The sequence below is a fragment of the Triplophysa dalaica genome, chromosome 2 (assembly GCF_015846415.1).
Source record: "Triplophysa dalaica isolate WHDGS20190420 chromosome 2, ASM1584641v1, whole genome shotgun sequence".
In the NCBI taxonomy this organism is placed as follows: domain Eukaryota; kingdom Metazoa; phylum Chordata; class Actinopteri; order Cypriniformes; family Nemacheilidae; genus Triplophysa; species Triplophysa dalaica.
Window position 1 is genome coordinate 12,054,902 of NC_079543.1, and position 16,476 is coordinate 12,071,377.

General features: G+C 38.1%; 1 protein-coding gene across 1 annotated transcript in view; it reads left to right on the forward strand.

Annotated features, from left to right (window-relative positions):
• Positions 1-1,261: 1,261 nt before the first annotated feature.
• nr3c2 (nuclear receptor subfamily 3, group C, member 2) overlaps positions 1,262-16,476 on the forward strand; it is a 79,681-nt gene continuing 64,466 nt past the window's right edge. The window contains exons 1-2 of the mRNA XM_056766072.1: positions 1,262-1,623; positions 3,861-5,601. Of these exons, the coding sequence (XP_056622050.1) occupies positions 3,881-5,601 (1,721 nt within the window). The 5' untranslated portion in view covers positions 1,262-1,623; positions 3,861-3,880. The remainder of the gene's footprint in view (positions 1,624-3,860; positions 5,602-16,476) is intronic.

Below are 16,476 nucleotides of genomic sequence, written 5' to 3' on the forward strand. Positions count from 1 at the left end.
TTTACACACTTACATTTCCTTTTACTGTAATCAGATGACACAATACAGGTAGCCTTAAATGAGTGATGTCAAGTGACATGGTAAATTAGCATCCTTAGATCAAGATTACATAAGCATAGGCTTAAAGGAGACTTCCCATGTCAGTCAAATCATAAAATTGCTCCACCTGGTGGTAGTTTTTTTGGAAGTGCCTTTATGTAAATCTTGTTTAATGGCAGTGAGATAAGATGACCTATAAAATCTGTTACATTCATGTATGGCTTAATTAGTGAACATACACACTACACAGTCAGTGTCATGGAACAGCTGGTGTTGACATGATAAAACATTGTAATGATCTTGGCTATGGCCTGAAATGAACACAAACCACTTTTCATGTAAACAAAAATAATTGCTTTGTTTTTATTTTTCATAATATCTAACTAACTTAAATTGATGGTGACCTCATGCTGTTTTGTTAGAAAAGCTATACAATTAATGCAATCCAGATAATTGAGTGAATTACCATTGGAGTGCTAGACAATAACGTTTTTATTATGATTATAAGTTATATAAGTTATAATTGAAGAATTTGGTTCCAAAATGAGATATTTTAAAAATCATCTTTTGCATTATGTAATCATGATTTATTGTGTCTTATTGTTTTAGTTTTTTTATTTGCTGTACTTTTTTGAGTTAGCTATTATGGCTTGAATATAAAAAAAAGAACTGCAGTATGATATTCATTTGAATGCACAATAAAAAACATTATTTTTGATTTTCTTTAAATGGAGTTATCTCAATTTGAAACCAAACTCTTCATTTCCTTTATTTTTTCCTTTCAATGACTGGTTAGGACCAGGGATGAGTCACTGCACAATGCTCTTTTTGTGCATAACAGAATAGGCCTAATGACAGTCGCACTTTCAGTTTTTAATGTAAGATTTAAGAGACCTCTGACTGAATATGACAGAAATCTGTAGCATGCTATTGAACAATAGAATGTATTTTTCCGTTTTTCCCACAGCACAGCGCTTGCATTCAATACATGAAATGACAACTGTAGGCTGATTTATATACACTCACCACAAAATAACATGTTCCTAGGGGGGTCATGCAACTAAATGTTTGCACATCTATTTGCCCTAGATGCACAGGTTAGCGCCTGCGTAATCAAACTACCTTGCCCTACTTCGGGAAAGAGCGCGTATATACCTGAGCGCGCGCGTCGCCCCCTCCCACCACGAGCTCTCATTGCAGTAGGAGGGTCCATGTGCACACAATGACGTCTCTACGCAAGTCTGCCCGAGTCCTCCGCTGTTTTATTCGTCTTCTGTCGGACTCCTTCAGAAATCACCGATCTAGTAGCAGTGTGCATGTAAACAAAAGTGTAGACAGGACCTTTGTCGACTGTTGTACGCATGCAGTAGGCTGTCGTATTGGATCTCGCGTAACGTGCGCAGCAGTGCACCGTGCGTTCAGCTGTCACAACTGAAACTAGTAGATGTAGCCGTCGCAACACTGGGAATACTTGCTAAAAAGAACTTAACGACACTGTTTAGTGTCATTCTTTACCTTTTGCTTCTTTGGATTACTATTGGCCAGCAGTAGAGACAACTGTCAAAATTGGATGTCGTAATTACGGTAAGATGTCTTGATATTAAACCATGTTTAAGGTAAAAACAATCAGTGTAGTTTTGTATGAGTTACATTATAACATTGTGCACTGCCCCACAGACGTGTTGAAGTTCGTTAAACTTGTAATCCTGTGAATTAAACACCACAAGAGAAGCGATGTTTAACTTGACAGGAGACCTTGGTACGGTCCACTTTAAAGTGAAATGGACGGCAAACGAACAGCCGATAAATCAGCAAAACTACAGTTAGACACAATAACAGAATTGTCTTTTTTTTCATTTGTATTAACACCCTTTGCGACTATCTGTATCATATTTGTTTTCTGACAAAAACCAGACAACCCATTGTAGCCCTAATAAGGATTTATAGAGGCTAGCCTACGCGAAATGTATAGATTTAAACATGCATGGCTTTCTATTTGGTTTGCTCGTGTACTAGACGATGTAACATACAATTATATAAGAGTTAATATTTTTTACACTGTTTCCAGTGTTTCGTCTTGGAAACTTCTAAACTGAATAGCAGCTGGTGTTGTCAACAAAACAATCCCTTGTTATTTAGTGTTTAAACTGTGCTCATCCCGGTCCGGTGACTCTTGATTTGGAATAAATTTAAGTTTATTCTGACAGATGGGCACAGTTATTAACAGTGATGTCCAGCCTGTCAGACGAGGTGGCTTTCACCCTCACCTTCTGGCTCATGTTATTTATCCGTGTGAAAATTCATGCGAAGAACTCAACAATTCGAACAAATCATACTTGTTTCGGTGTGACGTCATGCGATGATTAAAGAGCATCACAATTATATTAATCCGGACTATATGAGACAGAAACAACTGCGTCACACAGTCATCGTTGTGTGATGTAGGGAGGTCACTGTGCAATGCAGCATATGAAACATCACGCACGAATCACAACTCGTAAAGTTTACTTGAAGTTTTAAAGGCGATGCATAGAGCGAAGTTCTTAAATGATTTATTTTAAAGGTCGTCGCAACGATGTTGTAGCCAGAGAGTTCATAAATTAGACAATGACAGAGCGACCGGACCAATCCGTGAGTTGCTTGATAAACTCTTGGCGACAGTGTGTCTATTTCAGTCCAATGGTTGCACGTAGAAGTGAGGTATCGTGGGAAAAAAATTAAATACAACGAATGTACGAAAAGACAACTTAAAGCCGCGTTGTCGTTTTGACTTTTCAAAGTGCAGTGCAACACAAACTATCTACGAGTAGATAATGCTTGTAATGTTAGTAACATACAGTGTAACTTTATACGCTGGTGAAAATAGTTTGCATGCACTGTAAGCGCATGATTATAGAAAGTGAACTTTTAAACCAATACAGCCCTTGTGTCTGCGCGACTCTGTATTGCGCTTGAAGAGTCACACAGGAGGACCATGTCTAGTCCCTCCCATAAAAGAGCGCGTGCGCTCGCGCTCGCATATGGGTGTTCGCTGTTCGGTGTTTTTGCTTTCTCTCGAGGCAGAGACTTTTGCAGCTGTCAACAAGGATAGAAGGCCTACGTTTTTCAAAATGCACTATGAAAGTATAACATTTCCAACGCAAAACTGCATAAAACGTAAATATTGAAAGTAAAGAGTGAATATTGAGGACAATTTTGTGTTGTTTGTGAGTGTTAAAACACCTGCACATAATTCTTTAGGTTTCCTAGGTTTGATCGACCTTGCATACGTTTAGTTTTAATAAGGTTCATGATTGTTTCTTTCCGGTGTTTTAACCACAATGATTTTGATAGATTGTTAAGTGATCCTGTCAGTGTTATTTCGGCTGTCTTTGATAAACATGGCAGCATACACTATATAACACTTGACAGCACATTTGAGTGCCGTTTCTCATTTCACATGTGATAAGAGCATTGGCAGTAAGCAAAGTATGTGTGATATACAGTATCTCCTTTAAAAACTCAACAACCCCGTTACAATTTAAAAAAAAGGTTTCCTATTTGAATTGGCTTAAAAACAATGGTTAATTGAATCAGTATTCCTTAAATGCCATTTTGAAAACAAAGTTGACAAATAAAATGCACATGTGTCATATGATGTGACAGCCTAGCAAAAAATGCTAATCATTCAATATTTTATATTATTAATTAAAACTTATATTATGAAATAGAGATTTGTCAACTCCCGATATGCAGATGTAAGAGATTTTACCATTAGGATGGTACTAATCAAACGTTGCCATACTAACTCTACGGTTGCTGCTTTTTTATTGGCCCATTAGGTTTATCAAATGACCCTGGTATGGAGACTAAAAGATACCAAAGTTACTGCGAAGGGGCAAATACGGAAATGGCAAACACCATGGATTATTGCTGTTCTGCAGAAGAGACTTTGACAAACAGTGATGCGCTAATGAATATTGTTAATTCAAGCGGTGCCCCTAACATGCCATCTGTCTGCAAGACAACAATGCTAAGACTTAACCAGAATCCACCTTCGGCTCGTTCCACCTTCAACAACTCCTACCACAACCGCAAGTCAGAAGCAGACTCTAAGGAGCTCTCCAAAACTGTTGCTGAGTCTATGGGCTTATACATGAATGCTGTCAGGGAGGCAGACTTTGGCTTTGGCCAACAAGGGACTGCAGGAGGGCAGGTTAGCCCAGGAAAACTTTATCCTCTTTGTGGGTCAGCAATCGAAGGCCAGCCTAAAACGACTGGGAATACAAAGATGAAAGCTCCTCCGGCCTCATTTCCATCTGGGTCCCAACTACCCAATGGTGGCCCCCAGGAGTGTGTTGTAGGCTCTGCCTCAGTGCCCTCTGTGCTAGCCACTGCTCTCTCCTACAGGCCTGAGGGATCTGGCCCCATGTCAAGTCCTACCGGAAACAACATGGTGTCGTCCACTACTAGCCCCACCTATTTTGAATCCGATTGCCCATCGCTGGCTTCGGCTGGCTCCAACTTGCCTCAAGGTCATCTCACCAGCTCCAACACCTGTAGCCCTGTAAAGTCCAGCATGGTGGGGTCACCTCCACTGGCTAGTCCTCTCAGTGTAATGAAGTCTCCGGTTTCCAGCCCTCACAGTATAGGCAGCGTGAGGTCTCCGCTTTCCTGCAACACCAACGTGAGATCATCTATCTCAAGCCCAACAGGAAATGTAGGCAATGTTGTTAACATTGGACCATCCATCTCCAGTCCACCCACATTTGGCACCATGGCCATGTCCAGTCCCAGGAACTCATCCAGGGGTTTCTCTGCTTCAAGCCCCCCCAGTGGACTGGGCCTGGTGCAGAATGACACAAACAGCCCAGAAGGCAGGGATCATGACTTTAAGGGATTTGAGTTCCCAAAAGTGGAAAATGTTGATGGCGAAATATTTAACATAGGCCTGGATGCTATGGGAGTGGCAAAGTATATAAAAAATGAACCCGGCACTGATTACAGGAGTATGTGCCTAGGTGGCAGTAAGAGCATCGTGCCACACTCTCCTTTTATAACTCAGATTAAGACAGAGCCGAAAAGAGAGGTGACTTGTTCGAACCCACAGTTTTGTGAACCTCAGCACTCCCTGGGCTGCTTTTCTTCTGCAGAGACCACATATTTGTCTTTGAGGGATAATATTGATGAATATAGTCTCTCTGGGATCTTGGGACCTCCTGTTTCCTCTCTGAATGGCAACTATGAACCTGGTGTGTTTCCTAACAATGGCCTGCCCAAAGGGATTAAACAGGAAACCAATGATGGCAGCTATTACCAAGAGAATAATCATGTGCCCACGTCGGCTATTGTTGGCGTTAATTCAGGTGGACATTCATTTCATTACCAGATCGGAGCTCAAGGAACAATGTCGTTTTCATGCCACAATTTGAGAGACCAGACAAACCCCTTGTTGAATCTAATTTCTCCAGTAACTGGATTAATGGAGACGTGGAAAACTCGCACTGGCTTGTCACAGGGGCCTCTCTCTGCCAGGGGGGAGGGATATCCAGGCCCGGGCTGCCTTACAGAAAACATGGAAAGGTAAGGCGCATGCAGAGGTTTTTTATTAGTTTGTCGCAAATGTTATGGAAAATTGTGTCAATGCTTGACAAGTGGACTATTATAGTTCAAGATTCCTTCCATCTAAAAATGGAAAGAATATAAAAAATGTATTGTTTATGTATTGTATAATTTGTCTGTCTGTCTCTGAATGACATCATAGGACGTAACACAGCACGTAAAGACCAATCAAATCAAACCATTCAGCAAACCGCAATAATTGGTCAAAATCTATTGAATTCTTATTGAAGTCTGGGAGCTTCCCATCAATATAATTAAATGACAAACTAATAGCCTATAATTTATTGGAAGCATCCTTCTTCATCCCCAGTGGAATAGACTTTTGTGATGCAATACATGTAGTCATGTGATCCCAGCACTACATAACAGGTTGGATGTTACGTAAAGCTCAACTTCAAGAAGGAAGCAAAGTTTTGTTCTTATTAGGCCTTCGTTTTTTAACAACATATTACCTACTGCACTGTGCCTTGCAAGATCGTGCAATGAAAATTTGTCTCCTGTTGTGTACAGCCATTATGTGGCAACATTATAAATAATTAATGATGGCTCATGTGCCGTCCTCACAGAAACAATGATAAACAAGCAGTTTTTATGAAGCTCGCTTCAACAAAAAATGACAGAAAGTGGTTATTGAAACTGGTTATTTTGCAGCCAGTGTCCCAGTGAAATAATTGAAATTCCTATTTTTCATGAAATTTTGCAGCGCTTATTGTAAATAGTTTACAATCTGGGTCATTCTCTTTATAAAATTCATGTGCTCTCATAATCTCCCGTTAAAATCTGAAAATGCACCTCCGCCCAGGCGCCCACTGGACAATCCATCTCAAATGACCTATGTGTTAGACAGCTTGTGCTGAGCATCTGGTAACTCCTCCCCTTCAACTGTCACTCTGCTCCCAGAATCATTTCAAAATGCAACGGCTGGTTTTATACATCCAATCAAATCGCAGTTAATAAACAAACACGGCCACTATGTTTTTCTCATTAGAAACTCCGGTTCACTCGTTAATGTGTCAGTTAAAACGATCGCAACTTCCAGCTCATGGGGTCTTTAAGCTTTATTGTACCCGCATCTATGAAAGTTGCGATGTGAAAATTATTGTGATGTTTTGATGACGAAAAAGTCCCTTTATTGGTTAAGCACAGTGTTCTCATATCTGGTCAAACACATTTGCAGTTTCTTGTGAAGCAGCTAGTAATTCAGAAATGGCACCCTTCACCTTTAAGAAACGCTTGGAATGTAGCAGACTGGTAGACCAAATTATTTGGTTGTATATATATATAATTTTTTTTTAAGCTTGCAAAGTGCAGGAAGCCCTAAACAGCTCTCTAAAGCATATCCTGTCTGAAAGGCAAAACTTTTATAAGAGTCAGATGTTTGCTGGGTTTACTGAGTGATAGATTGAAGCCCCTTTTGGAATGTGTTCATTTGATGCTATTCTGAGACAAGGCAATTACAGCTAGCCGAGCTCTAGCAGTATAGCTAATGATTTTCACCCCATCCCAGATGTCCTCTGAAACAGTCAGCCAAGCACTCATTCAAAATAGCATGTCTTTTTTACCATTCTAATGATATCAGCATACATAATGTTAAGTTGGCTAATGAGGGAACTCAAATATGGCAGCTGTCTGTCGGTTTATCGCTATCTGCCAAGTGCACTTTTGTAAATCTGTAGTAAAAAGTGTAACTTTATAAACGCATATTTTCATGCCTGTTTACTTAAAAATGAGTATTTGCCAGGAACTGTAGAAGCATCTATTATGGAGTGGTCCCTATTGACAGGCTAATACAAGGCTGAAATAAATTATTTACATTTATGATTTACGTAACGTAATGTTTTAGTGCTTTTTAATTGTTAATGCATGTGTTCAGTTCCTTCGTCGATGAGAGGTTAATGGATGTTTCTAAAGGCACCCTAAATGGATTTCCCAAAAACACTATAGATTAAAAACAACACATTTAAAACAAGAACCCCGTTTTGATTTTGCTCATCGGGTGCGCAAATACTGAATTCAGATGTTTCTTTCCTCTCCGAATTGTTCCATGCTGTCATCGAGTTTAAATCAATATCCAACCTACCGTGAGCAAACCATGAGCGAGTGACATAGGCGCCACCACAGGAGGTGGGGGGAGGTGCTGATCTGAGACCGTCTTTTTCCATTTCTAACACAAAGGTTACGTGCTACTTACTACAGGGAACGTGAAAGTAACAGTAATAAAGCAGTTTACTTTGAGGGCAACCCATGCAGTGAGAGTCACATCGTAGCCGACAGGATCAAAGTCACCCTCATCCTAATGAGATCCAGCTTAGCCAGAATGTCAAAGTAGATGACAGTCAGTGGTGGGATGGCTTATTGCCACGCCGGCCCCAGCTGGCCCTCAACATTACGCTTCATGCCTGGTCAGTCAATACCTTGATGTGTTTCCTCTCTTTCGTTTGTGTTTCACTTTTTCTTTTGCTGTGTCTCTTCCTGCAAATCTGTTTTATGTCACTTCCTTCATAAGCCATTACGTTCATCATACTGTGGGAGTTCTGTCGTACACAGATCTTTGATATCTACATTGACGGTAGCACATTATTGTGTCAAAAAATGAATCATGTAGAGGAAGAGAGAGAGAGAAAAAGAGAAGAAGAAAGGTGGGGGTGGTGGAGAGAGAGTATTTTGTGCCTTCAAGCTGTGCATGGCAGTGGAATGGAAATCTCCTCTCCGTTGTTTTTCTCTTTCCTAGCTGTGACTGGGTTTTTGGTAACCAGCTGAATGCTGTTCACTAGACTAGACTGTTGACTGAAAGAATTATCTGTGTTATCTGTGATGAGAAAGATTGAAAGTGAGTGTTAACCGAGAAGAAGGGAAATCCCCTGCAACCAAAATTATGCAAGTCAGTGATGCAGCATAGCACTGTGCGGCCGGTCGTAGACTCGTAGCGCTATGAAATTTTCAGTCAACTTTTGTCTTACAAGATATATTATCTTTTAATGTGCTGGCGCTAAAAAAATTATAATGTCATAATTATCAATGCAATCTGGCTACATATTGCTATACTGTAATTGATCATTTATTTGTGAATTGATTTGTTTTTATATTTCTTGTAGCAAAACGTGCCTTTGCCCTGGGGTTCTCAACCTATGTTGGCCCAAAAAAGAGAAAAAATAATCTTGATTTTCACTGATAATTGCAAGCGGACAAAACCAGTAGTTTTAACATTTACATCTATTAAATTTTATTTTGCCGGAGCACTACAGTTTCAGAAAAAAGATTTTAGCACAGAAGAAATATGATCAACTGCATGGTTGTGTCACATTTATTAGATTCAAGTAACACATTTTTGAAATATGGTAAAAAACTTAAAATTACAGAAACAGACTGCGATTTTTTTGATCTTATGTGAAAAAACTGGTATATTACGGTTATTTTCTGGCTCCCCAGTTACCAGAATTTTTTTTTTTTACAGTGCAGGTATCTTTTGTACCCTTCATTTATTATGCATTGGATAACATGAACTTTTAATTTATATTTTATGACTAGAAATAATACACATATAACATAAAGGGGACTTTTACGTAGCATGATAAAACAATTTTTTTTGTTCAATGTCATTTTCATATTTTTTTCACACAGCAGAATTCCACATGGCTTTTCTGTGTGTGCACTGATGGTCAGTTTAAAATCTAGTGTGGTCTTAGCCAGAGGAGTTGCATGTTAAGGAGGCAGATGTACAGGAGGACGAGAGGTCTTTGCACTGGAGTGTGTCCAACTCTCAATGTTCCTCCAGCAGATGAAAGGCCATCTCCCTCTGAGAGTACTAATGAGCTCTTAATTGTATGTTCTGCTACAAAATTAATGGCCGGTGTAGATTTGATAAATTCGGACGTGGCTGGATACTAATATACCAATTAAAACCCAACCTCACAAAATATGCCCCTGGGCACGATGGCCTGCAGACAGGGGCAACACCTCTGCTCATTTGCGATGGGAAGTGGAAATGGAAAGAAATGGGAAGTGGGGGGAGTCAGAACAGAGGCATCTCTGCATCCTGCAGTGTAACCTGCCTGAGAGAAAAATGTTGGAGACTATTTTTATGCTGCTTGCTTTGATGGAACTAAATTGCTGTGGAGATAGTGATAAAATTCTAGTTTTTTATGTATTTTCTATATTTTTTAAATCAATCATAATTTTAAAGGGATTATGCTAAACATATGGCACAGGGTTAAATTTAGGCCTAATTCCTAAAATACATTAGAAATAAACCAAATACTGTACATTAACCCGCAAAAGCAAAAAAACAACAGAAAGTATTTAGACCTCTGTCCTTTTGTTAGTATACTGTAGATTATTGATGTTTGGGAACAATTATTTATTATATACTGCACATCAGTTATATACCTAATTAAATATTAACAGTTATGTTTTATTCATTTCGTAATATTACATACCCGAAAACAGCTTTTTAATAATAAATGCCTCTGGCCTAACATTTTTTTATTTCTTATGACAGAATAAATAGGATAGTCGGTTGCAAAATTTAGAGGTTTTCTGTAGGTATAGCGCCCTATCATGTCGAGACAAAAATCATATTTTTATGCTTAAGAATTTAAAATTTATAACCCATTATATTTAGGACCAGTATGAGGCTCTGTGCCTAAACTGTCCATGTACCCTCAGATTATGATTGTACATATACCAGATTTTGTGTCAATATGACAAAGCCTTTACAGGAAAAGCCTCAAGTCAGTTTTGCCAAGCACACGGTCGAATATGGTCAATTTAAACTAGTAAACAATACAATTACAAGGTATGATACAAGGATTCAGTGCAAAACGTTCCCACAGTTATGGACCAAAATGGTAAGGTGCGTAGATTTCGATGCCATAGAAGAACTTTTTAGTTCCATAAAGAACCTTTAACATCTTAACATTCTTCAGATTATAAACAAATAAAAATAAATTACTTTTATTTTTAAGAGTGTAGTGAGTAATGGATTTTTGACCATCCCACCAAAGTTTAGTATTTCTACCAGTTATGGCCCCTGATGACCAGACATCTGTTAGGGCAGACAAATAAACAAATTATTACAAATACATTAGGTTTCCAGCTCTTCATGCTTTGAACCTATATTTTATGTGGGCGTTTTAGTCGAAAAAAACCGTTTGATGCCAGTTATCTGTACATGGTAGTGGAACGGAAATCTGGTTTTGTGATAACCATCTCAGTTCATTAGTTCATTAAATTAGGCTGTTGACTGAAAGAAGTATCTGTGTTGTTGTATAAAGGTGATGGTAAAGATTGACAGTGAGTGTTAACAGAGTGGAAGGGAAATCCCTGCAATTTTTTTCCTACAAAATCTATTCAATGGGTGTGCATTGTGTCCGTTGAATTGGTGCTTAAACTTTATTAATTTCTTAATCCTTGTTAACTAGACAGAAGCATTTTTCTATATTGTTTTAAATCATAATTTATTTTTTTATTTATAATTCCTCTTTTTTTTCTTTCTCTTGGGCAGGGATTCAAAATATTTTTTGTTAAAAAAAAAAAACAGAGTCTTGATGTTTGGAACCAATTTGTTACTATAGATATTAGTTATATTTCCAATGAAAAATATGAATTGTAATATTTATGCATTTAAAATATTACATACAACAAAACAGGTTGATAATAACGAATGCCTTTTGTCCTGTCACTTTTCCATTTCTTAATTCTGGAAGCGTGTTATGAAAATGTTTGTCTTCTTAATACATAAGTGAAATCACTCTGTAATTTTGGTTATGTCAAACTGATAGTGGTGCTCGTGAAACGAGTGTTAAATCCATCTCTCTTAGCGTCTGCACTATAATAAAAATGTGGCTGCTGTAAGCTCAGGACCTTTGTATTTGGTGTCCTCATTTAAACTTCTTCCTGAAACAGCGTTTCAGGAAGATAGCTGTGGCATATCTACCCTGGCCTGCACTACACCAGTACCGATCCTTCATGCAGATTAACATCTCTATTATACATTTACCATGTGTCTAAGCCATGCTATAAATAATTCAACAGAAAATTTCCCAACAACAAGATGTAAATCAACTGTGTCTCTCTGTCTGCCTGTCAGTTTTGACATCTCCAGAGTGTATATGCTTTATATGTATGCATGGGGAGACAGACCACCTAAATGACTTGCGAGGGCCGTAATTTGTTTATGTGCATGTATGTTTCGTGGCTTAATTAATCTCAATGTGATATGGTTTATGAATTCATATTCATGACTGTTTCTCATAGGGATTAAGTACTGTAGGTGAAAGAAAACATTCAGACTTCACAATTACAATCTAAAGTGTTAATTTGAATGCGTTCTTTGATTAATTTGAATCAAATGCACTGAATTGGAAGGTCAGGTGATCTTTAATACCTCTCAAGGAGAGTCGCAATTCTGTCGCTTTGTGCTGTTAGACGGAGCAAACAAAAGAGTAACTCGATCATTCACATCAAATTGTGGGCTGTTTAAGCGTTATATTGCCTTAAGCTTCAACACCTTTCATGTTTTCAAGTTTGTTTGTAGATGCATTGACACATTCGTTATCTATTGATAGAACTGAATAGAGATAACAAAACATCAAAACAAAAGCAAGCACTTTACCTTGAAGTGGGTGCTTGACCAAACAAATATTTTACAAAGCAGGGGCATTCAATTAAAGTTCCAAGAGGTCCGGGTTTTTATAATTTTTCTTCCAAACGGAGGTCTGGACAATATGTTTTTTGAAAACAGAAAATATATATTTAATCAATTTAGCACAGCTGGATATACTGTATAAAAAATATGATCTTTTATCAGATCATTTATACTGTATATATTTTGATATCCATAGTATGTATGCATTGTAGGCTCTGTGGCTTAGGAGAATGCCCTCTTAATAGAAGTCTCATCATTAATATTTGTAAATAAAAACCTACTTACAACATACAAACAGCAATTGTAATGCAACGATTTAAATGCACTTATCATAAACAGAAAACTAAGTTACGTTGGAATTTATGTGAGTAAAACATTTTTGTACTATGCGTCACTATTGCTTTGTTAGAGATCGCTTGGTGTGCCCTGAGCACTATTCTCACGGGATTAGTGTTGCCTGAGAACGTGGTCATTTATATTAATTACAGAAGTTGTCTGTGATCTAAAGCCCCTGCGAATCAGGATCTCTGTGATTACTTCTTGATTTTTATGTTTTTAAATGTAAAAATCACACGAACGTCATAAGTAGACCTCAAACAACAGTATAAAACAATAAACAAGCCCAGTTGATCACACCTCTAAAATAAGCATGTGTCTGCTGCTCTTGATGCGGCGCATTTTTGGTGTTAGAGAAGCAGCGTGCGTGGAGCGGAAAGGGTTAAAACTAAGCGCATTTGCCACCAGATATTAGAGGATATAGAGTAAAAAGATAAATTACTTAAATGTTCCTGAGAGAGCGTGTAATGTGATTCTCCGTTGTGTAGATGGGCGGCTCAATTTAAACAATCAAAATATTCAAATGTTTTAAATAGTTTACTAGGCTATGTCTCGTAGTCTGGATGGAACGAAGCAAAGGTCCGAATCCGGCTCTGTTCCGCCAATTGAAGATGACTGATATAAAGTCACGCCAAAGTAGACATTCACATATGGTTTGATGTTCCCAGCACAGGCTCTTCATCGTCTGAATGAACTCAAAAACAAAGAAAACATGTTTCAGCTAGGGTTGTCCGCTAAGTGCGTCAAACTCAATTAAAGCCAAAGCGCATTTCCGAACACATTAACTGTCACTCCCACAGGCAGACCACACCTTTAGCATTCTTGATAAATCTTTAAAAATGGTCACCAATGTGGCATCAGATGTGACCTAGAAACTCACATTTTCCCCTCCTCTAAACTCATTTATGGGAAACAAACACAAGCTCCTCTGTGCATTGTTAGGTCTTCGGTTGCGGCCGTAAAAATATAAAAAATAACTTTTTTCCCATCCGCTTGATCCACAAATCAACATTGCATGCCATGGAGACAAACAGGATCAGCAGGTAAAAAGAGACATGCAGGTGTCAGATAGCACTTTATAGAAACGACACTATATCAAGTGTACAGGATTCAAAGGAGAAAACCTCAGCAGGAAGTTCAGCGGCATCGGTTACAGGAAAGGAAATAATGGTATTACAAAAATTCTTAAAGGTATTAATCAGTCTGGAATAACTTGTCAGAAAAGTACAGAAATGATGCAACAGTGTGGCGAATAAATCCAGCCTCGGTTTCGCTCTAAGATTTACACGCTCAATATCTAAGTTAGGGACTTGTGTCTGTGGCAAAAATTTGAAACACAACCACCTGTATTTTGAACCTCGTACTCATGAGTGTTTTCACAGCCCATGGCTATGTTGTGTTGTTTTTGCGCACCTATCACATAGCTTTGAGGCTGCCTGGGGCTGACTGTTCCAAACCCCCACATTTTACCGCACTGTACCGGTCGAGTTAACATTCTGTTTACTGACTGCCTTTGTTTCTACTGTCATCAGTAGTTGGGCGATAGACACTTTGTATTGCTTTGTAAGATTTGTATTTGTCTAATCAGAGAGGGAGTTTTATTATGTCTTGAGGCCATTAAGAAATTAGTTTTTTTTACCATTGCAACTGCATTGTTTTAGGTATAAACTTAGTGTTTAATTAAATAATAAAGGAAGATAATTTGAGAAAAATGTTTAAGAGACTAATTTATGTGACCAAAACATTTTGATGTTTTAGAAATGTGTCAATGGTAATAGGAAAACACGAAAGATGAATTATCGATGATGAAAGAAGAATACATTCACTGTAAAAAAACTTAATTTTGAGTTTTCATCTGTAATGTGGAGAAAAACAGGTAGTTTTTACAGTGTATTTTTGAAATACAGTCAGAAACCAGCAAATGACAGAAAAAGACTGCAAATTTACAAGCAATTTCTTTTACAGAATATTTCTGGCGTCCCAGCTAACAGAAAATATCGTTTTTTAAGGTTTTTTTTTACAGTGTGGTCTTGTTTTTTCATCATAGTCAAACAAGATTATTGTGTGTGAAACTGGTTAAAGTATCGAAACATATTCTCCAAAATCTTTAAATCTGTAAATTTTTGTAAATAATTTGTACATTTTTGCAATTTTTATTCACATTTATTTTAATCTTCTTGTCATCGAAGATGAAGATTTTCAAAAAAAATATTTAACTATTTCCTGGATTACAGTTTCTTGATTTTAATCAGTGCACTAACTGCATTTAACTTAAAATTATAATACATTTGAAGCCCCCAAAATATTTGAGAAAGTCTGGTGAGACACTCAGTTTGTTACTAGTATTTAAAAAAAGCACTTTCTTGCACCAGAAATTTCTGGGTCATACATTTACGATTGTGGTGGTATTGTGGAAGCGTTTTACCACACACACTGCAGTAATAACCCAGATTTACTCATTTATTCAGTGGAGCCACAGCGAGGCCAGTAGGGTAATTGTTGGGTCGTATCCCCACCAACGTTCCTCAGCCTACTTTAAACTATTGGACGGTCCAGAAAAAAAGTGCTGCTTTCACTGCAATTTACGGTGACTGGCCTCCCCATTAACCCACTTTATTGATGTCGCAAGTCGGCTGAAAAATGCTTTTCGTACTCTCACACCTATTTTATTGGTCTGCACATGCTTTAAAGCTGTGTTTGGCAAAGAACTCTTAAGTTGTTGTTGATATGTTTTACAAGCCTCAAGTGCTTCCTCCATACCGACGGTTCAAACGCATACGCCAGGTTTTGGGAATATTTGTCAGGATGTTTTATGGGCACTGATACTATTCTTCAAGTTTGTTGACTAGAACACATGGAGTTGAGCTGGATTCTGTCCCAAATATAGGGGTGTTTAAACTTCAGGTCAAAGACCATGATGAATAGAGTGAACCTTTGAAAAATCAATGTGTTGTCTTTTAAAAGTCCAGTTTATGAAATTTAGATGCATCTAGTGGTGAGGTTGCGAGTTGCAACCAATGGCTCACTCCACCCCTCCCCTTCGAAGCATTACGGTGGCTGACTTTGATGTTGTCACATTTGGGCTTTTTTCCCGAGGGAGATAATGTATTTACGAAACAGTTTGTCTGTTTAGGGCTACTGTAGAAACAACATGCTGAATTTCATGCGAGCGGACCCGGGGTGTATGTAGATAAGAGCATGTGAGCAATATTTTGCTCAATTACTGTGCGCTTCGCTCAATCACTCACAGACCAAGCAAACGCTCCGCTCACATACATTACGTTCACCGGTAAAGCAAATCCCGCTCAGATCCTGCGCTGACATAAAATGTGTCTAGTGAGCCTAATTGTTGTGAAAAAATGTCTCAGTTTAAGTAGTAGGTTAAAAAAGAGCAGTCACGTTTCAATCCGACAATCTGTGACATTACAGCCAATATTTTTAGTCATTTTTTATTGAAAGACTGTCAGGGCTGGGATTTGAACATGGGTCTTCGATGTTGGAGACGGACTCTTAACTCTGACGCACACAGTGGATCAAGAAGCAGAAAATAGTCCTTTTAATGATCCATATAGCTGCCATAGTGCAACATTCTAAATAAATGCACAAAAGATGAAATGCACTATGAAGACCTTTATTATTACTGAGTTTACCAAAAGAAACAGGCTCTAAAGAAAAACAGACCGAAACAAGGGGAAATGCAGTCTTAAAAGTCAAACCTCAATCGTCACAGCATTTTAGAATGTTCTTTTAGAAACTTGGACAAAGTAGCTGCGTCTTCGAAGGCAATCACGTTTTTGTAAGCGACACAATATCTTCTTAAGAGTAGTAAATATAAATGTTATAATGTTTTTTAA